The following is a 27,339-nucleotide window of genomic DNA, read 5'->3' as shown; positions in this document are numbered from 1 at the left end:
ACATCCTGTTTACCCTTTTTAAATGTTGAAACATTAGCTTGCTTCTAGTCTACTGAACCTCCCTGGTATTCCATGACTTATTGAAAAAATCAACATTAATTGTTAGTGAGCTCCTCAGCCAGCTCTTTCAAAATTCTTGGGTGCAAGTTATCCAGACCTGCTGATTCAAAAATGGATGTGCAACTTTAGTATCTGCTGTTTTGTATCTTCCTGAGGAATCAGTGGAATGGAAAGTGTGTTATCATATGATACAACCACATCATCTGGTTGCTTTTAACTCCCTAACACAGGGGTACGCAAACTTTTTGGCCTGAGGGCCACATCTGGGTATAGAAATTGTAGGCGGGCCATGAATGCTCAGAAAATTGGGGTTGGGGTACAGGAGAGGGTGAGGGCTCTGGCTGGGGGTGCACCTCCAGGGTGGGGCCAGAAATGAGGAGTTCAGGATGCAGAAGGGGACTCCGGGCTGGGGGGGGGTGTTGCGGGGGGGGGGTGAGGGCTCTCGTGTGGGGCTGAGGATGAGGAGTCTGGGTGTAGGAGGGTGCTCCGGGATGGACTGAGGGCTTCAGAGGGTGGGAGGGGGATCAGGGCTGGGGCAGGGGGTTGGGGCACGGGGAGAGGCGCCAGGCGGTGCTTACCTCAAGCAGCTCCCGGAAGCAGCGGCATGTTCCCCTCTCCGGCTCCTATGTGAACGCATGGCCAGGCAGCTCTGCTGCACGCTGCCCTGTACGCAGGCGCCGTCCCTTCAGCTCCCATTGGCTATGGTTCCTGGCCAATGGGAGCGGCAGGGGCAGCGCTAGGGGCAGGAGCAGCATGTGGAGCCCCCAGGCTTCCCCTACACATAGGAGCAGGAGGGGGGAGATGCCGCTGCTTCCAGGAGCCGGGCAGAGCGGCCCCCAACCCTGCTCCCCAAGCTGGAATGCTGGAGCGGGGCAAGTCCCAGACCCCACTCCCCAGTGGCAGCTCAAGGTCTGGATTAAAATGGCTGGCGGGCCGGATCCAGCCCACAGGCCGTAGTTTGCCCACCTCTGATCTAGTACAATAGGGCCCTCAACCGGTTGAGGCCTTTGGGAACTAACTCATTATAAATGTTAGATAATACCACCACCACCACCACCGGAACATTTCAATTAAGGGCAAAACTCACCTATATGATCACATCTTTAATGCATATACTGCAGCTATTTTGGCACACAGAGCCCCCACTGAGATCAGTAGATGCCCATGCACAGAATATATAAGAGACTATCTTCATTGTGGCTGCAGATCACAAGGAAGATTTTAATCTCAACAACCATTTCTTCTATTTTATGTCCAACTAAGCAAATAAAATAATTTTCTAGTAAACCTTGTGCTGTTTTACACTTAATGGATTTTTGTAACTTAGTCTGCAAAATAATTTGTCTGCTTCTTTAGACTACCGATCACATCTCCCTGTAAAATTTCAAGTAATCTTGTCACAAATATCATACCTGATCCTACAAGTGGCTCCCCATGGGTGGGCCCCACATGAAGTTCACCACAGAACTGGGTTCTACATTCACAAAATTGCTGGGAAAAATACAGCTGACCACTTCAACCTTCTTTTATATAGGTTCTTCGTCCACGCTGTCAAACTCCCAGGGGCAATTTGGGTTTATTGTCCAAAGCGCATGGAATAGTGCATGGGAGTATACATTTACTAAATCAGCCATGAAGTGGAAAGGAGAGCATGAAAAGCAGTGAAAATGCTACAGTCCTCTGCAGATGTCCTGAGGCCCACGGGATCTCCCATATACACATATATCAAGATGTGTGAGTATTTGGAGGATCATACCCCCTGCTCACTCTGCAAGCAGCAAAACACCCCTTATCCCCCACAGAAATCTCATAAGTTGGAACAGAGTTTCTGGCTCTTACCCAAACTTTTCCTGCTATGGAGATTTGGCTCTCAATTTTTCATTGAAAATATGGAAGGTCAGGGAAAAATGGCTGAATATCCAGCAACTACTATTTATATTGGCCAAGATGTTTCAATCTGAGTGCCTAAAATTAGGCTCTTAAATCCAGATTTGTGTACCAAATCAACTGGCCTTATTTTTCAAAAGTACTAAAGACTAATCACCAAATACTGACCTGCTGAGTACTCCGCATGTTTGAAAATCAGACCACTAAATGTTAGCCCTTATATGATATTTACAAAATTAAATGCTAATCTGACCATAAATAATGTTTTTATTTTATCTACTTTGCTTGCACAGAAATATTTTATAGTGCTTTTTTTTACAACAACCAAATGATTCAAGATCTGTTTCTAAAACATGATTTAGAAAATAACACGAAGGTTTGCTGAAAGAATCCACCTTTAACATTGGTGTGTTTTATTTCCCCTGTAGGGATATTGGTTTCAGCTGCAGATAATCATGGATTATGGCTGATTCAATATTATCTTTTAGACCTTAAAGGGACTTCGGATGCTCTAATTTTAACAACACAATTATAGACAAGACACACTTCTAGTCTTTTAATAGGACTATGTAGGGATTAAGAGTTAGGAGTGCATGAGGCCCTTGGGTTTGAATTAATGGCACAAAAATAAGTAACACTTTTTTTTTTTTAACCAAAGCAAGAAGAGTGAAATGAACTGACATTTTAAAAAAAATAAATGTTTGTGCCAAAGTAGATCTGAGAAACCTACAGATCTATTTGCCTTGCTCCTGTCACGGATCCATTCTTCCCATGCACAATCCTACATACTTCCATAGAGCAAGCTGATGCACAGCCCATCTCTAGGACAAACAGGGGTTTTGGAGACCCTCTCTAAGGCTTCTCTACAGGCTGCTCTGAGCCCCTTGCTTTTTCTCTCCACACAATACAGTTACAGCAGTTTAAGCATCCCTAAATTTCAAACTAAATAAATAAAATAAATCACCACTAGGACAGCTGATTAAAGTGGATGTTACTCTCCCCAAGCAAACTAGATTAGATGTTTATGTAACATGCTGGCTAAGTGCATTGTTTCCCTTTCTAGTGTCTGGTCTATCAAGAGATTAAAAGCCTGCTTATACTAATAACCAACAGTTGCACTGTTCGCTCCAGTGGTAAAAATGCTTTGGAGCAGAAGATACTGAATTCTATCCCTGTGGATGACCGAGGTGATGGGGTTGTTACACTTGTATCTCTCTGCGCATACACACCCACACTGCTAACCCTGTCAAGTCTGTGATGCTTATGTGACACAGGTTTGTGGAGGATTAGTCAGCTGAAATGTGACAAAATAAGGCAAGATGGTTTCAAAAAGAAACTTGGAAGAACACTGAAAATATGTATGCTTTCAAGCTCTCTATCACAGTCCTGCAGAGTCTCTGCCCTGAAATCTGGCTGCAAGAAGGGGGTCTGAGTCAATGAAAAGAGAAAGTAAACTGTGTTTGTACAGGGACAAACAAGCAGATGAAAAACACAGGATGTTTTTTCCCCCCTCAGGATGTTGACTACTTAATTAGTGTAGGTTAAAAATTAGTAGTTACTGTTGTGGTCTGGGATGTTCAATAAGGTCAGACACTTTTTACAAGCAGAGTTCATTACTCTATTAGAGACAGGCTGCTGCCAACATCAGACCTCCAGATATCTTGCATTTCCTGTATCAGGCTATGTCATACAGAGACACACACACACTACGGACATAGTATCTGAGGCCAAAATCACACAGACTACAGACACTCCTAGTGAAATTATAATGCCTGCTCTACAAATACCAGCTCCTTTCCCCACAGTTCCTCCCCATGGCTGCTTCATCAGGTGAGGGGGTGGGGGAGGGGGTACGGCTCACAGGTCCCCTTCCCTCTATTGCTCCCTGATCAGCTGAAAGAACTAAGAACTCCTGAATTAATCTGTAAGGGTAGAGTGCTAGTTTGTGCATTATGGGTAAGGCTGCAAGTTTGTCACAGAGGTCATGGATTCTATGACTTCTGCAGCAGCTGGTGCACCTGGCGCACCTGGCTCAGGGGCAGCTCGGGCAGCCCCTGCACCAGGCGCACCGACTGCTGCTGGGGCAGTCTCGGGCCACCGTGCCCCACCCCCCAGCAGCATAGTTTGGACGTGGGAGGGGGCAGGGGCACAGGATGGGGTGAGACAGGCTCTGGGCGGCGCTTACCTAGGGTGCTCCCCAGAAGCAGCGACATCCCCCTTGCTCAGCTGCCAGGTGGAGGTGTGGCCAGTCAGCTCTGCGGGCTGCTTCCGCCCAGAGCTCTGGCTTCGCAGCTCCTATTGGCCGGGAACCGCGGGCAGTAGTAAGGTAGTGTTGCATTTCCTGATTTTCAGACATTAAAGTTTGTATTTCCTTACCTCTACCTTTCCTGGTTTTCAGAAGTCTGAGTGTAGCTGAACTAAATGTTCTGGAAGGGCATCAGGCATCACTGGGCGATCTTAACTTTGCCTTAAGAAGTTTTTGTGCAGTTAATTACAATGTGTTTATCCTTCAGTCTATATAGACACCAGGTTCTCTCAGGCCTCTGTTTAAAATTTGATTTCTCTGTTATCTAGTCTAATCCTAAGAGAACATAAAATAACCTAATAATAAGAATTAAATGGAAAAAAAATCAATATTTTGTTTGTTTTAGTTTGGTTTTGGCTGCAGCTGTTAGCCCTGAGGTCACTTTCTACATTGATTTGCTCTAACACAAGCATTACTTGGCTAAAACCAAAAAGATCCCACGATATCTTTCACAAGTCAACAGCTGAAGTGGAATTCCACATGAAAAGTTTCCAACTGGATCCTTCTGCTTCTAGTTTGCTCTGTTTCAAAACCTAATGCCAAAGGTGTGTTAGGCTGCTGAATCCTGAAGCTACCTGGTCCCACAGTACAAAAAAAACAACAGATTAGCTAAAGGAGTCTAGTGGAGTCTACTGGAATTGCCATTAAGGAGCAGGGGCTGACCTTAAATAATCTAGCATCCAGATCTGTCAACTTCTAAAAGGGCAAATCTGTAATATGTTGGGTCTGACGACCCAGCTACCCCTTCCCACCACTGTGCTAATTTATTGGTCCCTGAGCACTGTGGTTTTCAACAAGGGGTACGTGTACCCCTCAGGGTACACAGAGGTCTTCCGCGGGATACATCAACTCATCTAGATATTTGTCTAGTTTTACAACAAGCTACATAAAAAGAACTCGCAAAGTCAGTAGAAACTAAAAATTTCATACTACTTGTTTACATTGCTCTATATACTACTATACACTGAAATGTAAGTACAATATTTATATTCCCTTTGATTTATTTTAGAATTATATGGTAAAAATGAGGAAGTAAGCAACTCTTCAGTAATAGCATGCTGTTTTATATTTTTATGTCTGATTTTGTAAGCAAGTAATTTTTAAGTGAGGTGAAACTTGGGGTATACAAGACAAATCAGACTCCTGAAAGGGGTACAATATGGAAAGGTTGAGAGCCACTGCATTAGCAATTTGAAACACTTTACATAATTAAAGCCACCTGCAGCTTCACAGTTAAATTTATACACAGGTCCTTTATCATTTCAACATGTGTAGCCACCGTTTAAACGGACATCTAACAAGAGACCCATTAGCTTCACTGTTGGTGGCACACACCAGGCCTTTTAACTCCTACTTAAATTCTACACCTGTTACCACTTGTCTCATTTTTTTCAATAAGAAAAAAAAGTCAGCAATCTGATACGACTTTTTTAAACACTGGCATTGAAAAGCAAAGGAAATGAGACCACCTCTTGTGAAAGATCTTCCCCTTTCCATCTATCTATCCATCTCTCTTTGACGATTGTATTCCATTAAAAGTTATTTCTATAAAGCTCTGTAAAGACTACAATGTACAGTAGTTCATATTGTATATTTAGAGAGGGTCAGCATATGTCAGATTTAGCCTTGTGTATCAAACAATGCAAGAGATGTGATACAATAAATACCACTCTATATACAGCATAGGGAGTACAAAGCTAAGTACGGTCAAAGAGAAATGCTCAGAGAACTATAGCTAGGATTCGTAATTTGTGCACTACAGCAGTGGTGGATTAGCCACTGGGCCAATGAGGCCTGTGCCCAGGGGTCCCGGCCAATTGGAGCTCCCCCGCATCCCAACCCGCCCAGCACTCCTGCCAGGGAGCGGGGTCAGGGCATGGGGGTTTGCCGCACTCCTGCAGGGAAGCCCCTGCACCCTGACCCTGCCCCCCCTCCAGCAGGAGTGCCGGGCAGGCGGGGCAGGGCAAGACTCTGCTCTGCAGCAGGAGCACTGGGGGACTGCAGGCAGAAGGGGTGAGGAAGGGCCCCCACTTGCTCTGGCTCAGGGCCCCACAAACCCCTAATCCGCCTCTGCACTATGGGACCTCACCCATTTTTTCCTTGTCATATAGCTGTAATCTATGCCTATAAACTGGCTTGCTTTTGGGCCTAGCAATTAGAACAGGAGATTAGGAGAACAGAGACCAGATTTTATTCCTGAGTCTTCCACTGACTTCATGTATGGCCTTGGGCAAGCTACGTCACCTTGCTGTGTCTCTGTTTCCATATTTAAGGAAGATACATTTATCTTGCTTGAATATGCGTGAGAATAACTTCAGTGAAGTGCTTTGATCTTTGCAGACTCCAGGTGCAATCAGGAGTGCAGCATACTATCATGCTGACTCCACCACTTTTCAGGAGAGAGGTACACTCCTATGGAGCACAACTGGTGCAGAGGTCAAGGTCCCAGAATGTCCTTAATTTTTTTCCCAGTGAAGTATCTGAAAACATGCAGGGCAGGAGATGTAACTCATCAGCGAGGAAAGGTACAATGTGTGTGTGGAGGTGTCCTACTGAAAAAGGAAGCCAGGGCCAAGAGGAAATAACCGTTTGCACACTGCTAAATACTGACACCTTTTATATCTTTTTAAATCCATGGTCATTTTGATAGAAGAAAATGAATTAACTTAATTTAGTTTATAGAGGGGGTTTTACCTCCCATTTGTAATCCCACACACTGCCTCCTGTTTTAGCTGCTGCAGCAAACTCTCAGAGCCTATGTGATTATACAGTTACATTTTCCTTTTTTTAGAAATGTTTCCTATTCCCTGTCTCTACGTGAAAGACCCATACAAGCAACAAAAAAACCTGCCAAAATGACAATATAGGGGAACGAGTGAAACGGACTGTACATAAAATGCTGTCAAATGAAAAAGTTAAAATGAAAAAGAAAATTAATTTTCCTATAGTATTGCTTCTTAGCTTTGTGGCTAAAATTAGAGTATGTTGCCTTTAGCGTCTTTCAATTTATAGTTATATTAATTGATACTTATAAAAATGGTAGTTAAAAAAAATTTGGACAGCAATGTGATTTTAAAATGACAACTTTTTTTAAATTAATCCAGAATCCCTCCCAAAAAGCCTACAGCTATGCTATTTTGCCTCTCTAGGCCCTGTACAGTGCATAGTTCCTAAAAGAAAGCAACATAAAAACAAGAGAAGGCTTTGATCAATTCAAAAGTTTTATAAATAGCAAAATAAATCGAGTAGCATTACTTATATACCATAGCTGTTTTATACCTATAATACACGTTAAAAGAATGCATTCTGTGTAATAATTTATACGGATAACATAAGAATGGCCATACTGGGTCAGACCAAAAGTCTCAAGCCAGTATCCTGTCCTCTGACAGTGGCCAAAGGCCGGTGCCCTTAAGGGAATGAACAGACAGGTTTCCATCAAGTGATCCATGCCCTGTCACCCAATCCCAGCTTCTGGCAAACAGAGGCTAGGGACACTTTTCCTGCCCATTCTGGCTAATAGCCACTGATGGACTTATCTTCCATGAATCTATCTAGCTCCCTTTTGAACCCCGTTATAGTATTGGCCTTCACAACACCCTCTGGCAAGGAGTTCCAGAGGTTGACAGTATGTTGCGTGAAAAAAAACTTTGTTTGTTTTAAACCTGCTACCCATTATTTTCATTTGGTGCCCCCTTGTTCTTGTATTATGAGAAGTAGTAAATAACACTTCCTTATTTACTTTCTCTATACCACTCATGATACCATCGTATCTCCCCCTTAGCCATCTCTTTTCCAAGCTGAAAAGTCCCAGTCTTATTACTCTCTCCTCATACGGAAGCCGTTCTATACCCCTAATCAATTTTGTTGCCCTTTTCTGAACCTTTTCCAATTCCAATATCTTTTTTGAGGTGGGGCAACCACATCGGCATGCAGTATTCAAGCTGTGGGTGTACCATGGATTTATAGAGGCAACATGATATTTTCTGTCTTATTATCGATCCCTTTCTTAAAAATCTTAAAAAAAAAATCATCCTTTTCTTGATGATTCCCAACATTCTGTTCGCTTTTTTGACTGCCGCTGCACATTGAGGGGATGATTTCAGAGAACTATCCACAATGACTTTGCACGTATACAAAAACTTTCATTATATGACCTCAAAATATTTTACAAAGATTAATTAAAGAAGCCTTGCAGCAAGTTTGTTGCATGGCCCGGGGTTACACCAAGTTTACACAGACACACACACACACAGAGATTTGTCCAAGGAAAGATACTGATGATTATCCCAAATATCCTAACTCACAGGCCTGTTCCCTATCCAGTAAACCACTTAGTTCTAATATTTATCAAAGGAAAATAAATGTAATATGAACACCATTCTAATGTCGGTTGTATAAATACATACATATACAGAAAAACAGCATTTAGCAGAATGCAAGCTCCATCTTTCAGTACAATATTCAGTAGTACTGGGACCATTCCGACACATCAAGATAGTCACTTGTATAAGAATCTGCAGGATTGGGGACAATGCTATTGAAGTGCTTTGAGAATTTCCACAACATAGGACTTATTTCATTGCACTCCCAGTTGTGAGGCATACACGCACTCCTGAAAAACAAAACTGGTGCAGAGGTCAAGAGGGCCACTACCAGACTCAATTTTTTTCCAGTACATTTTTTGAAAATATCCATGGCAACAGAACACATGTGTTAAACAAGTGAGGGCTACTTTAAATAAATAAAATAAATGAAAGATAGATAGCAAGCCTTATCCCCCATCCATCGAACATGACTGTTCTGCTGCCACAGGCATCTTCAAAAAATTTACTGGAAAAAAATTCAGCCCTCGACCTCCATACCTGCTGTGCTCTACAGGAGTGCATGCATGCTTCACAACTGAAAGTATAATCAGCTGAGTAATAATAATAAAAGTATGCAGCAATTCTATAGCACCTTCCTAAGGAAGGTCTCCAAGTTCTTTACAAAAACAATGTACCTAGTCCTGCAAACATGTACACGTCAGTAAATTCAGTGGGACTACTCATGTTTATATTTGAAGCATCAGGGTCATTACTGAATTAAGCTTTTCTACCACAGTGGTATTATCCTTCTTATTTTAAGATGAGGAATCTGAGGCAAACTTACCCAAGGCCACACTGCTAGTCAGTGGCAGAGCCAAGAATAAATCCTAATTCCAAGTCTCCTATTCTAACCACTGCCTCAATCTATGGTGCATTCCGTTGGAACCCACACTCTGTCACCGCTCGTTTATGTTAATCAGTTAAGCTCCCAAAGAGTGCTTGGAAAAGTGAAAGATAAATATATGTTAAATAAATGCTAGCAACAGCTCAAATGTTTAGCACAGCATATGTGACTTTACATTTTGTTGTGAACCAAGGGAGACCAATCCTGCAACTAAATGTATGATTTCTTGACTTGGTAAAGATTTACATTAAATGCACAGACAGAAAAAATACCTGGTGAGCTCTTCTTTAATCTTCAAGGGTTCATGTGGGTAGAATTTCACTCTAAAGCACATGGTATATGGTGGATGAGCTGAAACATTATTAAAAAAAAAAAAAAGCATGAGAACAGCAGCAAAGAACATCACCTCAATCACACTCCAGGAGAAGCTTTCAACAGTCTTACCAAATAGCCTGTGAGATGATTTGCTCTGCAACATCAGGCAGCACACCAAACAAAAACAAAAAATAAAAATATTCTATGGAACATATTACAGGAAAGTCCAAAGCATATGCAGGATCCAGCCAAACTACGCAAATCAATTACATAGTTTTGCGCCTCACAGTATTTATTGCTCAACACATGCAGTGGAAAAAAATGTAGTTGTTTTTCATGTCAATTAACATAGTAAATCAGAAGCTTTAAACTCCTCTCTTGTTGCAGTGAAGTGCAAATACATCCTGTATAACTGTTTTTCCTGGTGATGGTAATGCCTAGATTACAAAATGGAACAAGCCATTCACTGAATTTCATTTGTGTCTGCAAACAACTTACCTGTATCTGAACCAACAGTTTTGTAATTAGAGATCATCATCACTTTCAGATAATCAGATCTCAAACTGAAGTACTGTATCAGCAGTGGGGTTTGATTAAGTTTAATGTTTTAACCTTTCCAAAGAGGATATATGCAGTGCTTAATTACTCCAGTAAAATTACAGTAACATAATCTATATCTATTTCACTGATCTGATATTTCAGCTGTCATTTTAGTGTTTGCCTATTATACACACACACATTTTTGAGAGGAAGACAGCACACGAGAGAGAGAGCGCGCGTATATTAATGAACACAGCATTACACTTTCTTACTTCATGCCTTAACATGGCAGCAGGGAGATTCTGTAGTTCTATTCCAATAATGTAGTTTCCAGTGAGCACTTAAGTGTAACTGCAGCCCCGGGAGCCCTAATATATAGTAATCATGCTAGGGTGAGAGAACCATGAGCGCAGAGCAGTACTAATGTGAAAGTAAGAGACCATGATCTATTCAGTTAGGAGGAATCACCACAGATTAATTTTTTAATTGTTTGACAGCCTATATATAATAGATAAAAAAGTAATCATGCTGTTAAACAATAATAGAATACCATTTAAATATTTTGGGATGTTTCCTACATTTTCAAATATATTGATTTCAATTACAACACACAATACAGAGGGTACAGTGCTTACTTTATATTTATTTTTGATTTAATATTTGCACTGTAAAATACAAAAGAAATAGTATTTTTCAATTCACCTAATACAAGTACTATAGTGCAATCTCTTTATCATGAAAGTGCAACTTACAAATATAGAATTATGTACAAAAAACCAGCATTCAAAAATAAAACAAATGTAAAACTTTAGAGCCTACAAGTCCACTCAGTCCTACTTCTTGTTCAGCCAATCGCTCAGACAAAGAAGTTTGTTTACATTTGCAGAAGATAATGCTGCCTGCTTCTCATTTACAATGTCATCTGAAAGTGAGAACAGGAGTTTGCATGTCGCAAGATATTAAGATGCCAGATGCGCTAAAGATTCATATGTCCCTTGATGCTTCAACCACCATTACAGAGGACATGCATCCATGCTGATGACTGGTTCGGCTCAATAACGATCCAAAGCAGTGCAGACCACCACATGTTCATTTTCATCATCTGAATCAGATGCCACGAGCAGAAGGTTGATTTTCTTTTTTGGTGGTTTGGGTTCTGTAGTTTCCACATCAGTGTTGCTCTTTTAAGACTTCTGAAAGCATGTGCCACACCTTATTCCTCTCAGATTTTGGAAGGCACTCCAGATTCTTTAGCTGGGGTTGAATGCTGTAGCTATCTATAGACATTTCACATTGGTATCTTCTTTGCATTTTGTCAAATTTGCAGTGAAAGCGTTCTTCAAACAAACATGTTCTCGGTCATCATCCGAGACTGCTATAACATGAAATATATGGCAGAATGCAGGTAAAACAGAGCAGGAGACACATAATTCTCCCCCAAGGAGTTCAGTCACAAGTTTAATTAATGCATTTTTTTAAATGAATGTCATCAGCATGGAAACATGTCTTCTGGAATGATAGCCGAAGCATGAAGAGGTATACAAATCTTTAGTGCATCTGGCACGTAAATATCTTGCAATGCCAGCTAGAACACTGCCATGCGAACGCCTGTTCTCACTTTCAGTTGACACTGGAATTAAGAAGTGGGCAGCATTATCTCCCGTAAATGTAAACAAATTTGTTTCTCTTAGAGATTGGCTGAACACGAAGTAGGACTGAGTGCAGTTGTAGGCTCTAACGTTTTACATTGTTTTGTTTTTGAGTGCAGTTATGTAACAAAAAAACTACATTTGTAAGTTGCACTTTCATGATAAAGAGCTTGTACTTCAGTACTTGTATGAGGTGAATTGAAAAATACTATTTCTTTTGTTTATCATTTTTACAGTGCAAATATTTGCAAAATATAGAGTGAGCACTGTACAATTTGCATTCTGTGTTGTAATTGAAATAGATATATTTGAAAATGTAGAAAAACATCCAAAAATATTTTACAAACAATAGAATACCAATTGAAATTTAACAGTGTGATTAATTGCGATAAATTTTTTTTAATCGAGATTAATCTATTTGAGTTAATCACGTGACTTAACTGCAATTAATCGACAGCCCTAATACATTTCAGTTTTTAGATTTAAATAAAAATTAACCTTATTTTATAAGAAAATACTGTTTATTAGGAAAGCGGACATTTGTGGACAAATGTCAATATTCTATAAACCACCACCACAGCTTTGCCAGAAGAGAGACAAGTGATGGAATGAGCACAGAGACTGCACTTTCCTCTCAACAACTCAATTCTTTGTACACTTACCAATATGAACACCTTTTTTTTTTCCATGGCTACCACAGGCCTTTAATTTTAATGAATATTCATGCTGGCACGTATCAACACTAACCTCCCTAATATGCCTGGGAGCATTGCTTTTTCTGAATGCCTAATCAGCTTGGGAAAGAGAAGAGTTTTAAAAGAAATAAGAGAAAACAGACAAAACAGGCAAAGAGAAATTACCAAGGAGGAAAAAAAAAAGTTGGAATGGATGTAAGACATATAGACATTTGAGTGAATATGATCCCATAAATCAGAACATAAGAATGCCCATACTGGGTCAGACCAAAGGTCCATCTAGCCCAGTATCCTGTCTTCTGACAGTGGCCAATGCCAGGTGCCCCAGAGGGAATGAACGGAACAGGTAATCGAGTGATCCATCCCGTCGCCCATTTAAACCTGTTGCCTATTAATTTCATTTGGTGGCCCCTAGTTCTTGTCTTATGAGAAGGAGTAAACGCTTATTTACTTTCTCCACACCAGTCACAATTTTATAGACCGCTATCATAGCCCTCCTTAGTCGTCTCTTTTCCACGCTCAAAAAGTCCCAGTTTTATTACTCTCTCCTCATATGGCAGCCGTTCCATACCCCTAATCATGTTTTCTCAACTCCAATTCCAATTGTATTCCAATTCCAATACATCGTTTTTGAGATGGGGCGACCGCATCTGCAGCAATATTCAAGATGTGGGCGCACCATGGATTTATAGACGCAATATGATATTTTATGTCTTATTATCTATTCCTTTCTTAATGATTACCATTCTGATTACCATTCAGATTACATTCTGTTCGCTTTTTTGACTGCTGCTGCACATTGAGTGTATGTTTTCAGAGATCTGTCTACATTGATGCCAAGATCTCTTTCTTGAGCGGTAACCGCTAATTTAGACCTCAACATTTTACATGTATAGTTGGTATTATGTTTTCCAATGAGCATTACTTTGCATTTATCAACACTGAATTTCATCTGCCATTTTGTTGCCCAGTCACCCAGTTTTGAGAGATCCTTCTGTAGCACTTCACAGTCTGCTGGGACTTAACTATCTTGAGTAGTTTTATATCATCTGCAAATTTTGCCACCTCAATGTTTACCCCTTTTTCCAGATCATTTATGAATATGTTGAATCGGACTGGGCCCAGTACAGACCTCTGGGGGACACCACTATTTATGTCTCCTCGTTCTGAAAACTGACTATTTATTCCTACCCTTTGTTTCCTATCTTTTAACGTTACCAGTCCATGAGAGAACCTTCCACTTATCCCATCACTGCTTACTTTGCTTAAGAGCCTTTGGTTAGGGACCTTGTCAAAGGCTTTCTGAACATCTAAGAACACTATATCCACTGGATCCCCTTGGCCCACATGCTTGTTGATCCCCTCAACAATTTCTAGTAGATTGGCGAGGCATGATTTCCCTTTACAAAGATCATGTTGACTATTCCCCAACAAATTATTTTCATCTATGTATTTGACAATTTTGTTCTTTATTATAGTTTCAACCAGTTTGCCCGGTACTGAAGTCAGGTTTACCAGCCTGTAATTGCCAGGGTCACCTCTGGAGCCCTTTTTAAAAATTGGTGTCACATTCGCCCAGTCATTTGGTACAGAATCGGATTTAAATGATAGGTTACAGACTACAGTTAGTAGTCCTGCAATTTCACATTTGAGTTCCTTCAGAACTCTTGGACGAATACCATCTGATCCTGGTGACTTATTACTGTTTAATTTATTAATTTGTTCCAAAACCTCCTCTAACACCACCTTAATCTGGGACAGTTCCTCAGATTTGTCATCTAAAAAAAGAATGGCTCGGGTTTGGAAATCCCCCTCACAACCTCAGCCGTGAAGACCAATACAAAGAATTCATTTAGTTTCTCCACAATGGCCTTATCATCCTTGAGTGCTTGTTTAGCATCTCGATCATCCAGTGGCCCCACTGGTTGTTTAGCAGGCTTCCTGCTTCTGATATACTTTAAAAAAATTGCTATTACTTTTGGAGTCTTTGGCTAGCTGTTCTTCAAGTTCTTTTTTGGCCTTCCTAATTATATTTTTACACTTCATTTGCCAGAGTTTATGCTCCTTTCTATTTTCCTCACTAGGATTTAACTTCCACTTTCTAAAGGATGCTTTTTTGCCTCTCACTGCTTCTTTTACTGTTTAGCTATGGTGGCTCTTTTTTGGTTCTCTTACTATGTTTTTTAATTTGGTGTATACATTTAAGTTGAGCCTCTATTATGGTGTCTTTAAAAAGTTCCCATGCAGCTTGCAGGGATTTTACTTTTGATGCTGTACCTTTTGATTTCTGTTTAACTAACCACCTCATTTTTGTGTCGTTCCCCTTTCTGAAATTGAATGCTACAGCGTTGGGCCACTGGGGTGTTTTCACCACCACCACAGGGATGTTGAATTTAATTATATTATGGTCACTATTACCAAGCGGTCCAGCTATATTCAACCTCTTGGACCTGATCCTGTGCTCCACGTAGGACTAAATCAAGAATTGCCTCTCCTCTTGTTGGTTCCAGGACTACCTGCTCCAAGAAGCTCTCTCTGCATCCCTTGCTGAGGTGATATATACCCAGTCAATATGGGGATAGTTGAAATTCCCCATTATTACTGAGTTTTTTTACTTTAATAGCCTCTCTGATCTCCCTGAGCATTTCACAGTCACTATCGCTATCCTGGTCAGGTGGTCGGTAGTATATCCCTACTGCTATATTCTTATTATTTGAGCATGGAAATACTGTCCATAGAGATTCTATGGTACAGTTTGGTTCATTTAAGATTTTTACTTCATTTGATTTATGCTTTCTTTCACATATAGTGCCATTCTCCCACCAGCACGACTGTTCTGTCCTACAATATATTTTGTATCCTGGTATTACTGTGTTCCATTAATTATTCTCATTCCACCAAGTTTCTGTGATGCTTATTAGATCAATAACCTCATTCAATACAAGTCACTCTAGTTCACCCATCTTATTATTTAGACGTCTAGAATTGGTATATAAGCAGTTTAAAAACTTGTCACTTTTTAGCGGTCTCCCATTACATGATGTAATTGAATAAGACATTTTTCATTTGACTGTTTCTCATCAGATCCTACCTGTATTTTATCTTCCATCCTCTCCTCCTTACTAGGTCATGGAGAATCTCCATTACTAGATCCTCCCCTAAGGGATGCCTCTGTCCAAACCACGTACTCCTCCGCACCTGTCCGCTTTCCCCCAGCTCTTAGTTTTAAAACTGCTCTACAACCTTTTTAATGTTAAGTGCCAGCAATCTGTTTCCATTTTGGTTTAGGTGGAGCCCATCCTTCCTGAATAGGCTCCCCCTTTCTCAAAAATTCCCCCAGTTCCTAATAAATCTAAACCCCTCCTCCGTACACCATCGTCTCATCCATGCATTGAGACCCTGCAGTTCTGCCTGTGTAACTGGCCCTGCACGTGGAACTGGGAGCATCTCAGAGAATGCTACCATGGAGGTCCTGGATTTCAATCTCTTACCTAGCAGCCTAAATTTGGCCTCCAGGACCTCTCTCCTATCCTTCCCTCTGTCATTGGTACCTGCATGTACCATGACCACTGGCTGCTCCCCAGCACTACACGTAAGTCTATCTAGAGGTCTCGAGAGATCCGCAACCTTCGCACCAGGCAGGCAAGTCACCATGTGGTTCTCCCGGTCATCACAAACCCAGCAATCTATGTTTCTAATGATCAAATCACCCATTACTAATACCTGTCTCTTCCTATGGAGTTCCCTCCCCCAGAGAGATATCCTCAGTGCGAGAGGATACCACATCATCATCTAGGAGGAGGGTCCAATCTATGGGATCGTTTCCCTCTGCTCCAGATGGATGTTCTCCTTCCCTGAGACTTTCATCCTCCTCAACAGCACAGAGGCTGTCAGACCAGGGATGGGATTGTTCTACTGTGTCCCGGAAAGTCTCATCTGTGTACTTCTCTGTCTCCCTTAGCTCCTCCAGCTCAGGCACCCTGGTCTCCAAAGCCTGTACTTGGTCTCTGAGGGCCAGGAGCTCCTTGCACCGAATGCACACATATGCCACCTGCCCACAGGGCAGGTAATCATAAATGCTGCATTGGGTGTAATAAACTGGGTCACCCCCACTTTGTTGCTGGACATCTGCGTGCATTCTCTTTTTACTCCTGCAGCTGGTTCCTTTGTTGCTGTTTTTATCAGGTGGTGTTTCTTGGCTTAAGTTTAAAGAAGTTTAAGGAATGTTAAGTGTATGTAGCCCCTCCTCACACTCCCATTGTAAACTCCCTCACAAAACTCCCGTTAGCCGCTCCTGTCCCCTAGCTCCTCTGGTTGCTTAGCAGCGGGCTTTTTAAAGCCCCGGTCTTCCTGAGTAGCCCCGCCCTCTAGTTAAAGGTTGCTGGGTGCTAAAGGGCTTAGGGATCAAAGCCTCGTTAAGAAGCTCTCAGCCTTGCCTAGCAGGCCGCTAGGCTCAGCACCCACACAGTCCCCCAAACAAACAGACCACACAGTATATTTCAGTCCAGCAGCAAGCACACCACAACACAAACACACACAACAGACAACAAACTTACCCCAAGGGTCACATAACCGCTTCTCCTTCACCTGGAGAAGTCCCTCACAAAGCTCCCGTTAGACTTATTCGATATCTGGATACATATATATAGCAGCTTCCCAGACTTATTAACTCATGTGCTAGTTATAATGCCTTGTGAATTGTGAAGTCACTTTCATATCATGTACGGAAGTGATAGGAAACAAACATTTGTTTCCTTCTTTGTTATGGTTGGATTTTTAGGTTTATTTGTTTTTTGTTTGTTTGTATTTTTTTAAGGTGGTGGTTGTTATACTTGTTTTTAGGAGGAATATGTTTTACAAGATTTCATATTTGTATATATGGCTAACCACTACAGAATGTATATTGCACTTTTAAAAATAAAAATAAAAATAAATAAATAGTCAAAAGAAACATTGGGGAAAAAAAAGAAAAATATGAGTGCAATAAAAGACAAAAAGAAAGAAAGGGAAACGACACAAGTAGAAGGTGTTAGTGGAGAAGAGAATAAATAAGTAAATGGAGACAAAGCAATGAGTTTGGTTCAACTCACAATGGCACAGAGTTTTCTATCTTTTCTCTGTATATTTCTGTTTCTGCACAATGTACAATACAGTGACTATGCCATGGTCAGTGTTTGAATACTGAAGCTAATTGATCATAGGCCTGACCCAAAGCCAATTGAAGTCTAAAGAAAGACTCACATTGGCTTTGCCTTCTGTGGACTTTGGATCTGGTTCCTTGTTATCAAACACAATGCCAACATCTTTCAAATACAATTGCAATCCAGCAGTAAAACAGAGAAGGGAGTAAACTTCTGGAGGTTTACTGTATACTCATCAGGTGCGCTGTGAGGGGGCAAAGTGGAAGGTCAAGTGAAACCCCTCCCCCCCAGAAATGAAAAGAGCTGCTGTCAGATTCAGAGCTAGCCATGTATGAAATCACCACATAAAGAGCTAGTACATGCTATAGGCTAGTGCAGGGCCCTAACGCATAGTGGGCCTGATCCAAAGACCACTGAAGTCAATGAAAAGACTCCCATGGGTTTCAGTGGGGGCTTTGGTTCAAGCCATTGTTTTTCACACAGGGAAAAACACACCTAAAGAGATAAAGAAAGGTCAAATTCTGGCCCCCATTCTGGCGATGTGCGGCGACATAAAAGAGCCATAACAGCCCCAGGGAGAATTCCCCAGGAGCAAGAACAGCATTGGGCCAGCATTGGGTCTTGGATGAAGAGTAACCATAGGTATAGTGCCTTGTGCTGTGGCTATTTTGGGCTGCAGAGTAGCCCATAGGCGGACGTGGATCATGAATCTAGCCCAAAATCTTCAATATTTTTCCCCTTAGCATGTGACATTTCATGGACATTTTGAAAAGAAAGATGACAACATCACTAACAAGTTCTGTCCTATGATCCTAATTACAGTGTTGTTCAGAACAAATGTGGCCCTGTCATAAAAATAAAGGGAAGGGTAACCACCTTTCTGTATACAGTGCTATAAAATCCCTCCTGGCCAGAGGCAAAACCCTTTCACCTGTAAAGGGTTAAGAAGCTAAGATAACCTCGCTAGCACATGACCAAAATGACCAATGAGGAGACAAGGTACTTTCAAATCTGGAGGTGGGGGGGAGAAAACAAAGGGTTTGTCTGTCTGTGGGATGCTTTTACCGGGAACAGATCAGGAATGCAGTCTCAGAACTTCTGTTAGTTAGTAAGTAATCTAGTTAGAAATGTGTTAGATTTCCTTTTGTTTAATGGCTAGTAAAATACTCTGTGCTGGATGGAATGTATATTCCTGTTTTTGTGTCTTTTTGTAACTTAAGGTTTTGCCTAGAGGGATTCTCTATGTTTTGAATCTGATTACCCTGTAAGGTATTTACCATCCTGATTTTACAGAGGTGATTCTTTTATCTTTTCTTTAATTAAAATTCTTCTTTTAAGAACCCGATTGATTTTTCATTGTTCTTAAGATCCAAGGGTTTAGGTCTGTGTTCCCCTGTACAAATTGGTGAGGATTTTTATCAAGCCTTCCCCAGGAAAGGGGGTGTGGAGCTTGGCGGGATATTTTGGGGGAAGACGTCTCCAAGTGGGCTCTTTCCCTGTTCTTTATTTAACATGCTTGGTGGTGGCAGCATACAGTTCAAGGACAAGGCAAAGTTTGTACCTTGGGAAAGTTTTTAACCTAAGCTTGTAAAAATAAGCTTAGGGGGGTCTTTCATGCAGGTCCCCACATCTGTACCCTAGAGTTCAGAGTGGGGAAGGAACCTTGACAGACCCTATCTATCCAAACCCAGGAAAGTGACTACAAGATATCCTATATTTCTTTTGAATTGAAGGTTATTAGGTACAGTACTCTCCTTTCCCCCCCCCCACCATTGATAAATGAGGTAGATCAACCAACATGGGGGTGGGGGAACTCATACGAGTTCTTTCCCCCATTTTACTTTTAAAATAATCATAAGCCTAATGGAATCCTAGTAAACAATCTTTTCATCGTAAGTGAACAGCAAGTAAAGTCCTCATTTTGTGCATATTACAGCACTGAAATCAACAGCAAGAAAAAATAATCATCTCTCTCACACATTCCTATACATTTGATGACAGCAGGCATGACCACAAGAACAGCAACGAACACTACTGGTTCAGGGGAAACATGATTATCAAGCTTGCCAGTCACTTTCCTAAAACAAAATTACGTTCAACCAATCACTCAGACATTAAAAGTGGAAACGGTGACAAATAAAACAGAACTTCATTTTCAAAAGAAAATTTCTCCACCAAAAAAACAAACAAAAATAAAACCCCAAGGAGAATATAATTGGGTTTATAATAGCTATAAGGCTTTTCTGTCAGAGAAGTCCTTTATCTGTCAGATAAGAACCAGCTGCTGTAGAAAAAATGCCCTAAGGCTTCGTCATGATTTCCTCCTGTGAGGCTTTGCCATATTGCTTAAATATATTCATAACTATAATTATTTCAAAGGATTGTAGGAAAGAGAATTGCATTGGCTGCAACTTCCTCACAATTAGGTTATTAATTCACCAGTTTATATACTAACAGAACTCGGGAGGTGAAGGAAGTAAATGGAATAAAACCCACTTGAATTATATCCTACATTGAAACGGTCAGCTGCAGTAAATCAAGACAAATTCCATGTGAAGGAACTTTACACATTACATGGCATGTTTCCAGGCAATTAATTGTAATGTTTGTATTGATACCCAGTTGCAGAAAGCAACACTTAATTGTAAGAAGTTCTTAGTTGAAACTAGGCATCAACAATGATTTCTAGACTAATGAGGGCCTTGTGTCCTTTCACTACACACACTGGTGTACGAGTATCTGTCTCATAAATGTTTCAAAGCAAACCCACCTGAACAGCTCTGCTCTTCAAATACAAGGCAAAGAGTTGACTAGACAATTTCAGGAGAATGATATGCCTAAGAAAAACTATACACTCACTTCTTCCGTCACTTTGTTCACAGAGTCATCATCATCAAAAGCAACCCTATTCTGGAGAACAGCTATTTATATCAGAAAAATCTTCTTGAAACAAAAACTCGTGAAAAGCAGGTGTAAAAAATAATCCAGAAACTTCAGATGGATGGGTGGCAAGTAGAGAGGTATGCCAACTGGTAGGATTTCTTAAACAAACTGCCTTTGCATGAGGACAGAGCGACAGGGCTCCATATATACCCCCAATAACACTGTTACTTTCAACCAACAACATGGAAGAGAGGCAGTCACTGAAGTCCAAAAGCAGATGTTTAAGCTATTTCTGTATTTCTGAGAGTGCAAGTATGCAGAAAACTTTCTGCCTACCTCAGTGATGTTCCATGTTGCCTGGGCAGTGTTAACCTTAAAAGTTATCAGGCTTTTAAAAAAAAAAATCTAGTATCTAAATATTTTCTATTGTTCATCAGCTCTGCAGAAAAATCTCTGGAGAGCCCTGAGGATATGCCACTATTCTGCTTCCCCTCTTGGCAAGTACATCAAATGTTTATGCAATCCACTTCCTGAACACCTGTAAGTGAGCCTGAGAGGATGCTAGTCTGTATGTGGTGGGGATTTTTGGTTTTTGTTTTGGGGGAGGGGGAGAGAGGGATACCAAATGCACCATAAATTCCATATCACAGGTTCTTCCTCAATTACTGTACAACACAGGTAGGAAGAGAGCACAGCCTGTTGACAAACCTAATGATTCAAAGTATTTTAACAAGACTTTGTTAAAGGGAAGGGATCATATGGGAAGGAATATAGGATTTAACAAAACTACTTAAACAGGGATTCATGCAAACCCTTTCTACCCACTTTGCTTTGCATGGAGTCACATATAGTGAATTTTTCTCTCAGTGTCTGTTTCTAATAGGCTGCAGAAAAGTCAGAACCAAACTCAATTAAAATCAAGTTTCAGACAGTTTTTAAAACTCAGAACACTTAGGGTATGTCTACACTTTATTTAGACACCCATAGCTGGCCCATGCCAGCTGACTTGGGTTCATGGGGCTCAGGCTAAGGGGCTGTTTAATTGTGGCGTACATGTTTGGGCTCAGGCTGCAGCCCGAGCTCGTGGACCCCCAACCCTGCAGGGTCATAGAGCCCAGGCTCCAGCCTGAGCCCAAACATCTACACTGCAATTAAACAGCCCCTTCCAGCCCAAGCCCCATTCGGGTGGCATAGGCCAGCTGCGGGGTTTAATTGCAATGTAAATGTACCCTTAGACCAGTGGTTCCCAAACTGGGGTTCGTGAACCCCTCTTGGTTCATGAAATGTTACAGGGGGTTCTCAGGAAAAAATTCCCTAATGGCAGACAGTTGTCCATAGGGACCCTGGGCAGCATGGTGCCAGGAGCCTGGAGCCCCTGGACTTCCAAGAGCTAAGCAGATCAAAGCAAGCATATCTATCACACTGATGAGCTTTAAACTTCAAGACTCCTTATAAGAAATGGAAAGGGAGGTGGATATTTTTTGCTGTTTTTAAAATTAAATAGGAAGCTAGTATTGTTTTTAAAATTATTATGAAGAACAAGTTTAAGCTTTGTTGTAACGCGTGGTGTTTGCTCAAGACTTGAATGCTTGTGCAGGAGGAACTCTGAGTTGGCTTCTTAAATACCTTCACGCTGTTTCACATCTGATAATCCTTGATGAAACACAGGAGCCTCGTCTTAGAACAGGATTATTCAAAGTGATACAAGCTATGAAAGTGAGATCTTGGAAGAGTGTTGCTGTTTTCATAATGCAGTAAAAATACTGTAATGATAAATAATAATTAATAATAGTGTGTAATAAGCATGGCATCAAAACAAATTTTATATTTCCAAGATCACTGCTTTTATAATTTATACTCGGGTAAAGGAGAAAATCCCTGGAAATATTCATTTTTAGGATGGGGTTCACAAGACTTGACATTTTAGTGAAAGGGATTCACTGGTTGTTAAAGTTTGGGAACCACTGCCTTAGACAAACCTGGCCTTTGGTTTAGGTTTCACTGCAACAATGAAAGTCAGGTGAGCTTTGCTTGATTTAATATTTTGTTATGAAGTTCTGAACAGGTCTAATTTCTGCATCTCTCTTCATTCTGGACTACCTAACTTCACCTCTTCTCGGGAGCATCAGGTGCGGATGTTCGGAGGACGCTGCTGCCTGAACCCTTTTGGCTAGCATAGCAAACAAATTACACTACTCCCAGATAGCAATGTCATTAGGAGTGGAGGTGGTGAGAGATTAACAAATTGCAATGGCCTCGTGCCAAGAATATCATCCCAGCTCATCCTAGGAGCCAGGCTGCTGAAGCTTATACGAACTCTGATTTTGTGCATCGTAGAGCAATGTGTTACCAATCAAGCCACAGAACTGATCTTCACAGATTTTATTCCTTTTATCATATCATTTCCTTCCATAACAATTATAAAGGCCAGTCGGGAACTAGACCCCATTGGACTGAATGTTTCTCCCCAATGAGCCAAGTTTACAGAATGGCTACAGTACGTAGTATACACACAATTTACTTTTTTTAAAAAAAGGGGTGGACAAATTGCACCCTTGAATACACTCAGCACTGCTGTTGAGGGAACCATTCTGGCATAACCAAGGGCAGAATTTGCCTCAAGAATCTTGAGGGTGATGGAGGGAGAAGGAAACTTTATAGATCAACATTTTGGGAGGAGAGAGGAGGGAGTGTTGCTTTGTCTTTATGACTCTTAATATAGCAAATTCACCCCAAGGACAGATGTGTACAGAAGAGAAAAAAATGTAATTCCTAGTTCTACAAAGACATCTACCCTACTTACCAAAAGGGCACCTTTGTGAATTTTCTAATAATACATTAGTGCAAGTTGATCCCACTGACAAGAAGTCTGAAGTGTGCAGGACAAATCTATTGATTGCTAGCCCTGGACAGATTTTTGACCAGTAAAAAGTGAAACTGGCAGTAGTTCAACAAATGGGAGACCCTTGAGAGCCTAATACAGTATGTTTCCTTTCACAGGCAGAACTAAGGGCAGTAAAAATGGCCAGGGGGTATACTTAGAACTTGTGCACCAAATGTTCTGATGCACTGAACTTACTAATGAAGGTAGAAAACTAAAAGTAAAGTGCTCGGAGAAAGACTGGATGCTGTGGCAGCACTCATACTGTGCTGTCCCAAAGCAGGCTAATGTATTACTACATGACAAAATAGAGCAGAGATTCCTCTCCACTTCCAGGTATTCTTACTAAATATAAACAACACTCTTACCATAGTTAAAGAGGAGGAAATTGCAGAGCATCATATATAAAAAAATCAATATAACTTATCCAGTGTACCTTAAAACTTTCTTACAAGAATTATTATGACCTATTGAATGTATGGCTGCTGAAATACGATAGCTTTGTAACATGACTAAATATAGGGATTATGTTTGAATTGTTTTATGTATTATTCAACACCAAGAAATCTAGTCCCTGATAAAATATGCATAAGAAAACTATTCCCATCCATTCCTGTCTGCTCGTCAATGCTGCACTCTCTGTGAATACAATATATAGAAAGCTTGGTACTGTGCTGGAGGAAAATTAAATCTCCGCATATGCCAGCTGAGATCAAGTAAACAGTCTGGCTACAGACACAAATGGGTTTTTTCCATGCTTTTCTCTACTTTTGCTCTATCTAACCAAGAGCTTCGTAATCCTGTCTAAATCTCACTGGTCAATTACGTTTAGAACATTTTAAATCATTAGTAGTAAGAACAGCCTATTTTTGCACCGTAAGGGAACCGATGTCCCCCATGACAGCGTATCACTGTTTTCTGAATTCTCTGCATTATGCTTACTATTATTCCTAACCTTTTACATAAAGTCCCTATCTAATACACTCCATGTAAAATACTCTCTACCATCCCTCTCCTACCCCTTCTCCAGTCCCCCACACAGAAGTTTTTAACTGAAGGCTGAACTATTTGGTCTGTTTACCAATCACTTCCTCGTTCTTGTTTTCATACTCCTCATCCTCTACTGATCTCAGGTTTTCCTTTGGCCCACCTGGAATCATGATTTTATTTTTTAATGTATTTATTTATTAGTGAATACTCTTAAGTTATAAAAATGGCTTTTGAATCTGAACCTCTGAGATATATTAGATATTTTTGATTTATACAAGAAAAAATGCTTTTTGCTGGATAAAATGAACATTCATTTTGGGTATTTTTTAAAAGTGCCTATTAGTTATCATTGGTACGATGACTTAGGTGTGTATGGCCTTTGACAAATAAACTTGCAGGTCCCTGCTGTGAGAACAGGGCAATTTTGAGTGATCCATTCCCTGTCGTCCAGCCCCAACTTCTGGCAGCTGGAGGTTCTTGAAGGATGCTCTATCTTCCAATCAATACATTTGTTTACGAATTACCCTTTTTTTTTTTTGCATAGTAGATAAAAGCAAACATTAAATTTCACCTCTTCAGTCTCACCACATTTTAAAATAATGAAATGGCCTCATATATAAGTAATGTGAACTCTGCCACCCAGTGGAATCAAACTCTATACTGAAGCATTCATGTTTTTTTCAAAAAGATTATGCCATAAAAAAGATTATGTGGGCAAAATTCTCCCTCCAGTCATAAATAAAGCAGGTTGACAACACTCTTTAGTAAATCAAGCAGCAGACCCCAATGACTGATTTCAAGTCTCCATAGACTATGAAGCAAACACTCTCCTAGGCTCCTGGAAGGAAATCATTGACAATCAAAGTAGTTTTGCTTACTGAACAAGACTTTGTTATTGGTCCATTTATGAAAAAATAATCCAGGCCATAACATTTCCAAAGCAACTTGGCTGACCTGACCGCTTAGGAGCGGGCAAGGTTTTGGAAAACAGGAACCTCAGACAAATGTGAAAAGATTTAGTCTAACTTTTTAGAAATCTTTGATTAATTCCTAGTGAATAGAAACCAAAACGTCCAGTTAAATATGAGTGAGCAGTGTAACGCCATTGCAAAAAAAAGCAAGCATCATTCTGGGATGTATTATCGCCAGGATTGTTGTAAGCAAGACATGAGAAGTAAGTTTTCTGCTCTACTCTGCACAGATTAGGCTTCTATCTGGAGTACTGTGTCCAATTCTGGGCGCCATATTTCAGGCAAGATATGGACAAATTGGAGAAAGTCCAGAGAAGAGCAACAAAAATGATTAAAAGTCTAGAAAACATGATCTATGAGAGAAGATTGAAAAAATTGGGTTTGTTTTGATTGTAGAAGAGAAGATTGAGAGGGGACAGAATAGTTTTCAAGTACATAAAAGATTGTTATGAGGAAGAGGGAGAAAAAATATTCTCCTTAACCTCTGAGGGTAGGACAAGAAGCAATAGGCTTAAATTGCAGCAAGGGAGGTTTAGATTGGACATTAGGAAGAACTTCCTGTCAGGGTGGTTAAGCACTGGAATAAATTGCCTAGGAAGGTTGCGGAATTTCCATCATTGGAGATTTTAAAGAACAGGCTAGACAAACACCTGTCAGGAATGGTCTAGATAATAGTTAGTCCTGCCACAATTGCAGGGGACTGGACTAGATGACCTCTCAAGGCCCCTTCCAGTCCTATGATTCTATGTCACTCTCCTTTTCTCTCCCACCTCACTCCTTCTCTCTCCCTTCTGGGGTGGGGAAGGAAGGGGGGACAGGGGAGGGGAGGGAGAAAAATAAAAAAATAAAAATTTAAAATAAGACTACCCTTAAATTAATTGATAGCCAAATGTCATGTGTTGTAATTTTCTGCTTGACTGTTCCTGGTATTTAGCAGCCCACTGAAACGATCTAGCATTTGAGATTAGTGGACTGAACCGATGGTACAGGGCTGTGTCTACACATAAAACACTAAAGCAGTACAGATGCAGCAATGCAGCTGCACCGCTGTAGAATTTCGGTGTAGACACTTACTTACAGCAATGGGAGGGAGTACTCCCGTCACTGCAGGTAATCCACCTCCCCGAGAGGTGGTAGCTAGGTCGATGGAATAATTCTTTTGCTGACCTAGTGATGTTTACACAAGGGGTTAGTTCAATTTTAACTAAGTCTCTTGTGGGGAGGAGGTGGATTTTTCATATCCGAGAGACATCCTATGCTTACGTAACTTTTCAGGGTGAACCAGCCTTCACACTCTGCATTGCCACAAGGCAGAAGACTCCAGTTTGATTGCCACTGTGTCTTGTTTCTATAGTCTGAAAAGGACTGGGTGCACAACAGAGCCAGAGCACTCAGTTCTTTTCATGAGGGAAGGATGCACTGAATCACTCCAGAGATGTTGCCAGGCATCTGGTTTTAGTCTTAACCCAGAAAGTCTGTAGTCATAATGAAGGGCCTTGATGGTAAGTGCTGTACAATATCAGAAGTAGTGAGGAGAGTATAGAGTTCACAGGGCTTCAGCAAGAACACCAGGAAACAAACAAAACACACTGTATATGACTGCAGAGAAACACAACACAACTCATGGGCATTTCAAAACAGGGTACCAAGACATAAAGTGGGCTGTTAGCACTTACATTTCATTTGCTTGGAGATGGACTTGTTGGGCTCAAGCCAGTGCTGAAAAGGAAAAGCAGAGGTCAGCAGTTAACGTGATGTACAGTACAGCACATACTTAAAATTAAGAGGCTGTGATAAACTGACACACAATA

At 40.8% G+C, this 27,339-nt stretch overlaps 1 protein-coding gene across 2 annotated transcripts in view; it reads right to left on the bottom strand.

Annotated features, from left to right (window-relative positions):
- The window catches only part of FRMD3 (FERM domain containing 3), a 226,847-nt gene that overhangs the window by 86,163 nt on the left and 113,345 nt on the right, over positions 1-27,339 (bottom strand). For both annotated transcript variants that reach the window (XM_084628730.1, XM_084628729.1), the window contains exons 3-4: positions 27,205-27,247; positions 9,736-9,814 (exon numbers count right to left, since the gene is read on the bottom strand). In XM_084628730.1, the coding sequence (XP_084484856.1) occupies positions 9,736-9,814; positions 27,205-27,247 (122 nt within the window). The remainder of the gene's footprint in view (positions 1-9,735; positions 9,815-27,204; positions 27,248-27,339) is intronic.

This window comes from Lepidochelys olivacea, assembly GCF_965140295.1.
Source record: "Lepidochelys olivacea isolate rLepOli2 genome assembly, chromosome: 5".
Taxonomy (NCBI): Eukaryota; Metazoa; Chordata; order Testudines; family Cheloniidae; genus Lepidochelys; species Lepidochelys olivacea.
Note: the sequence above shows the minus strand (reverse complement) of the source record. Positions and strands in the feature narration are given on the sequence as shown.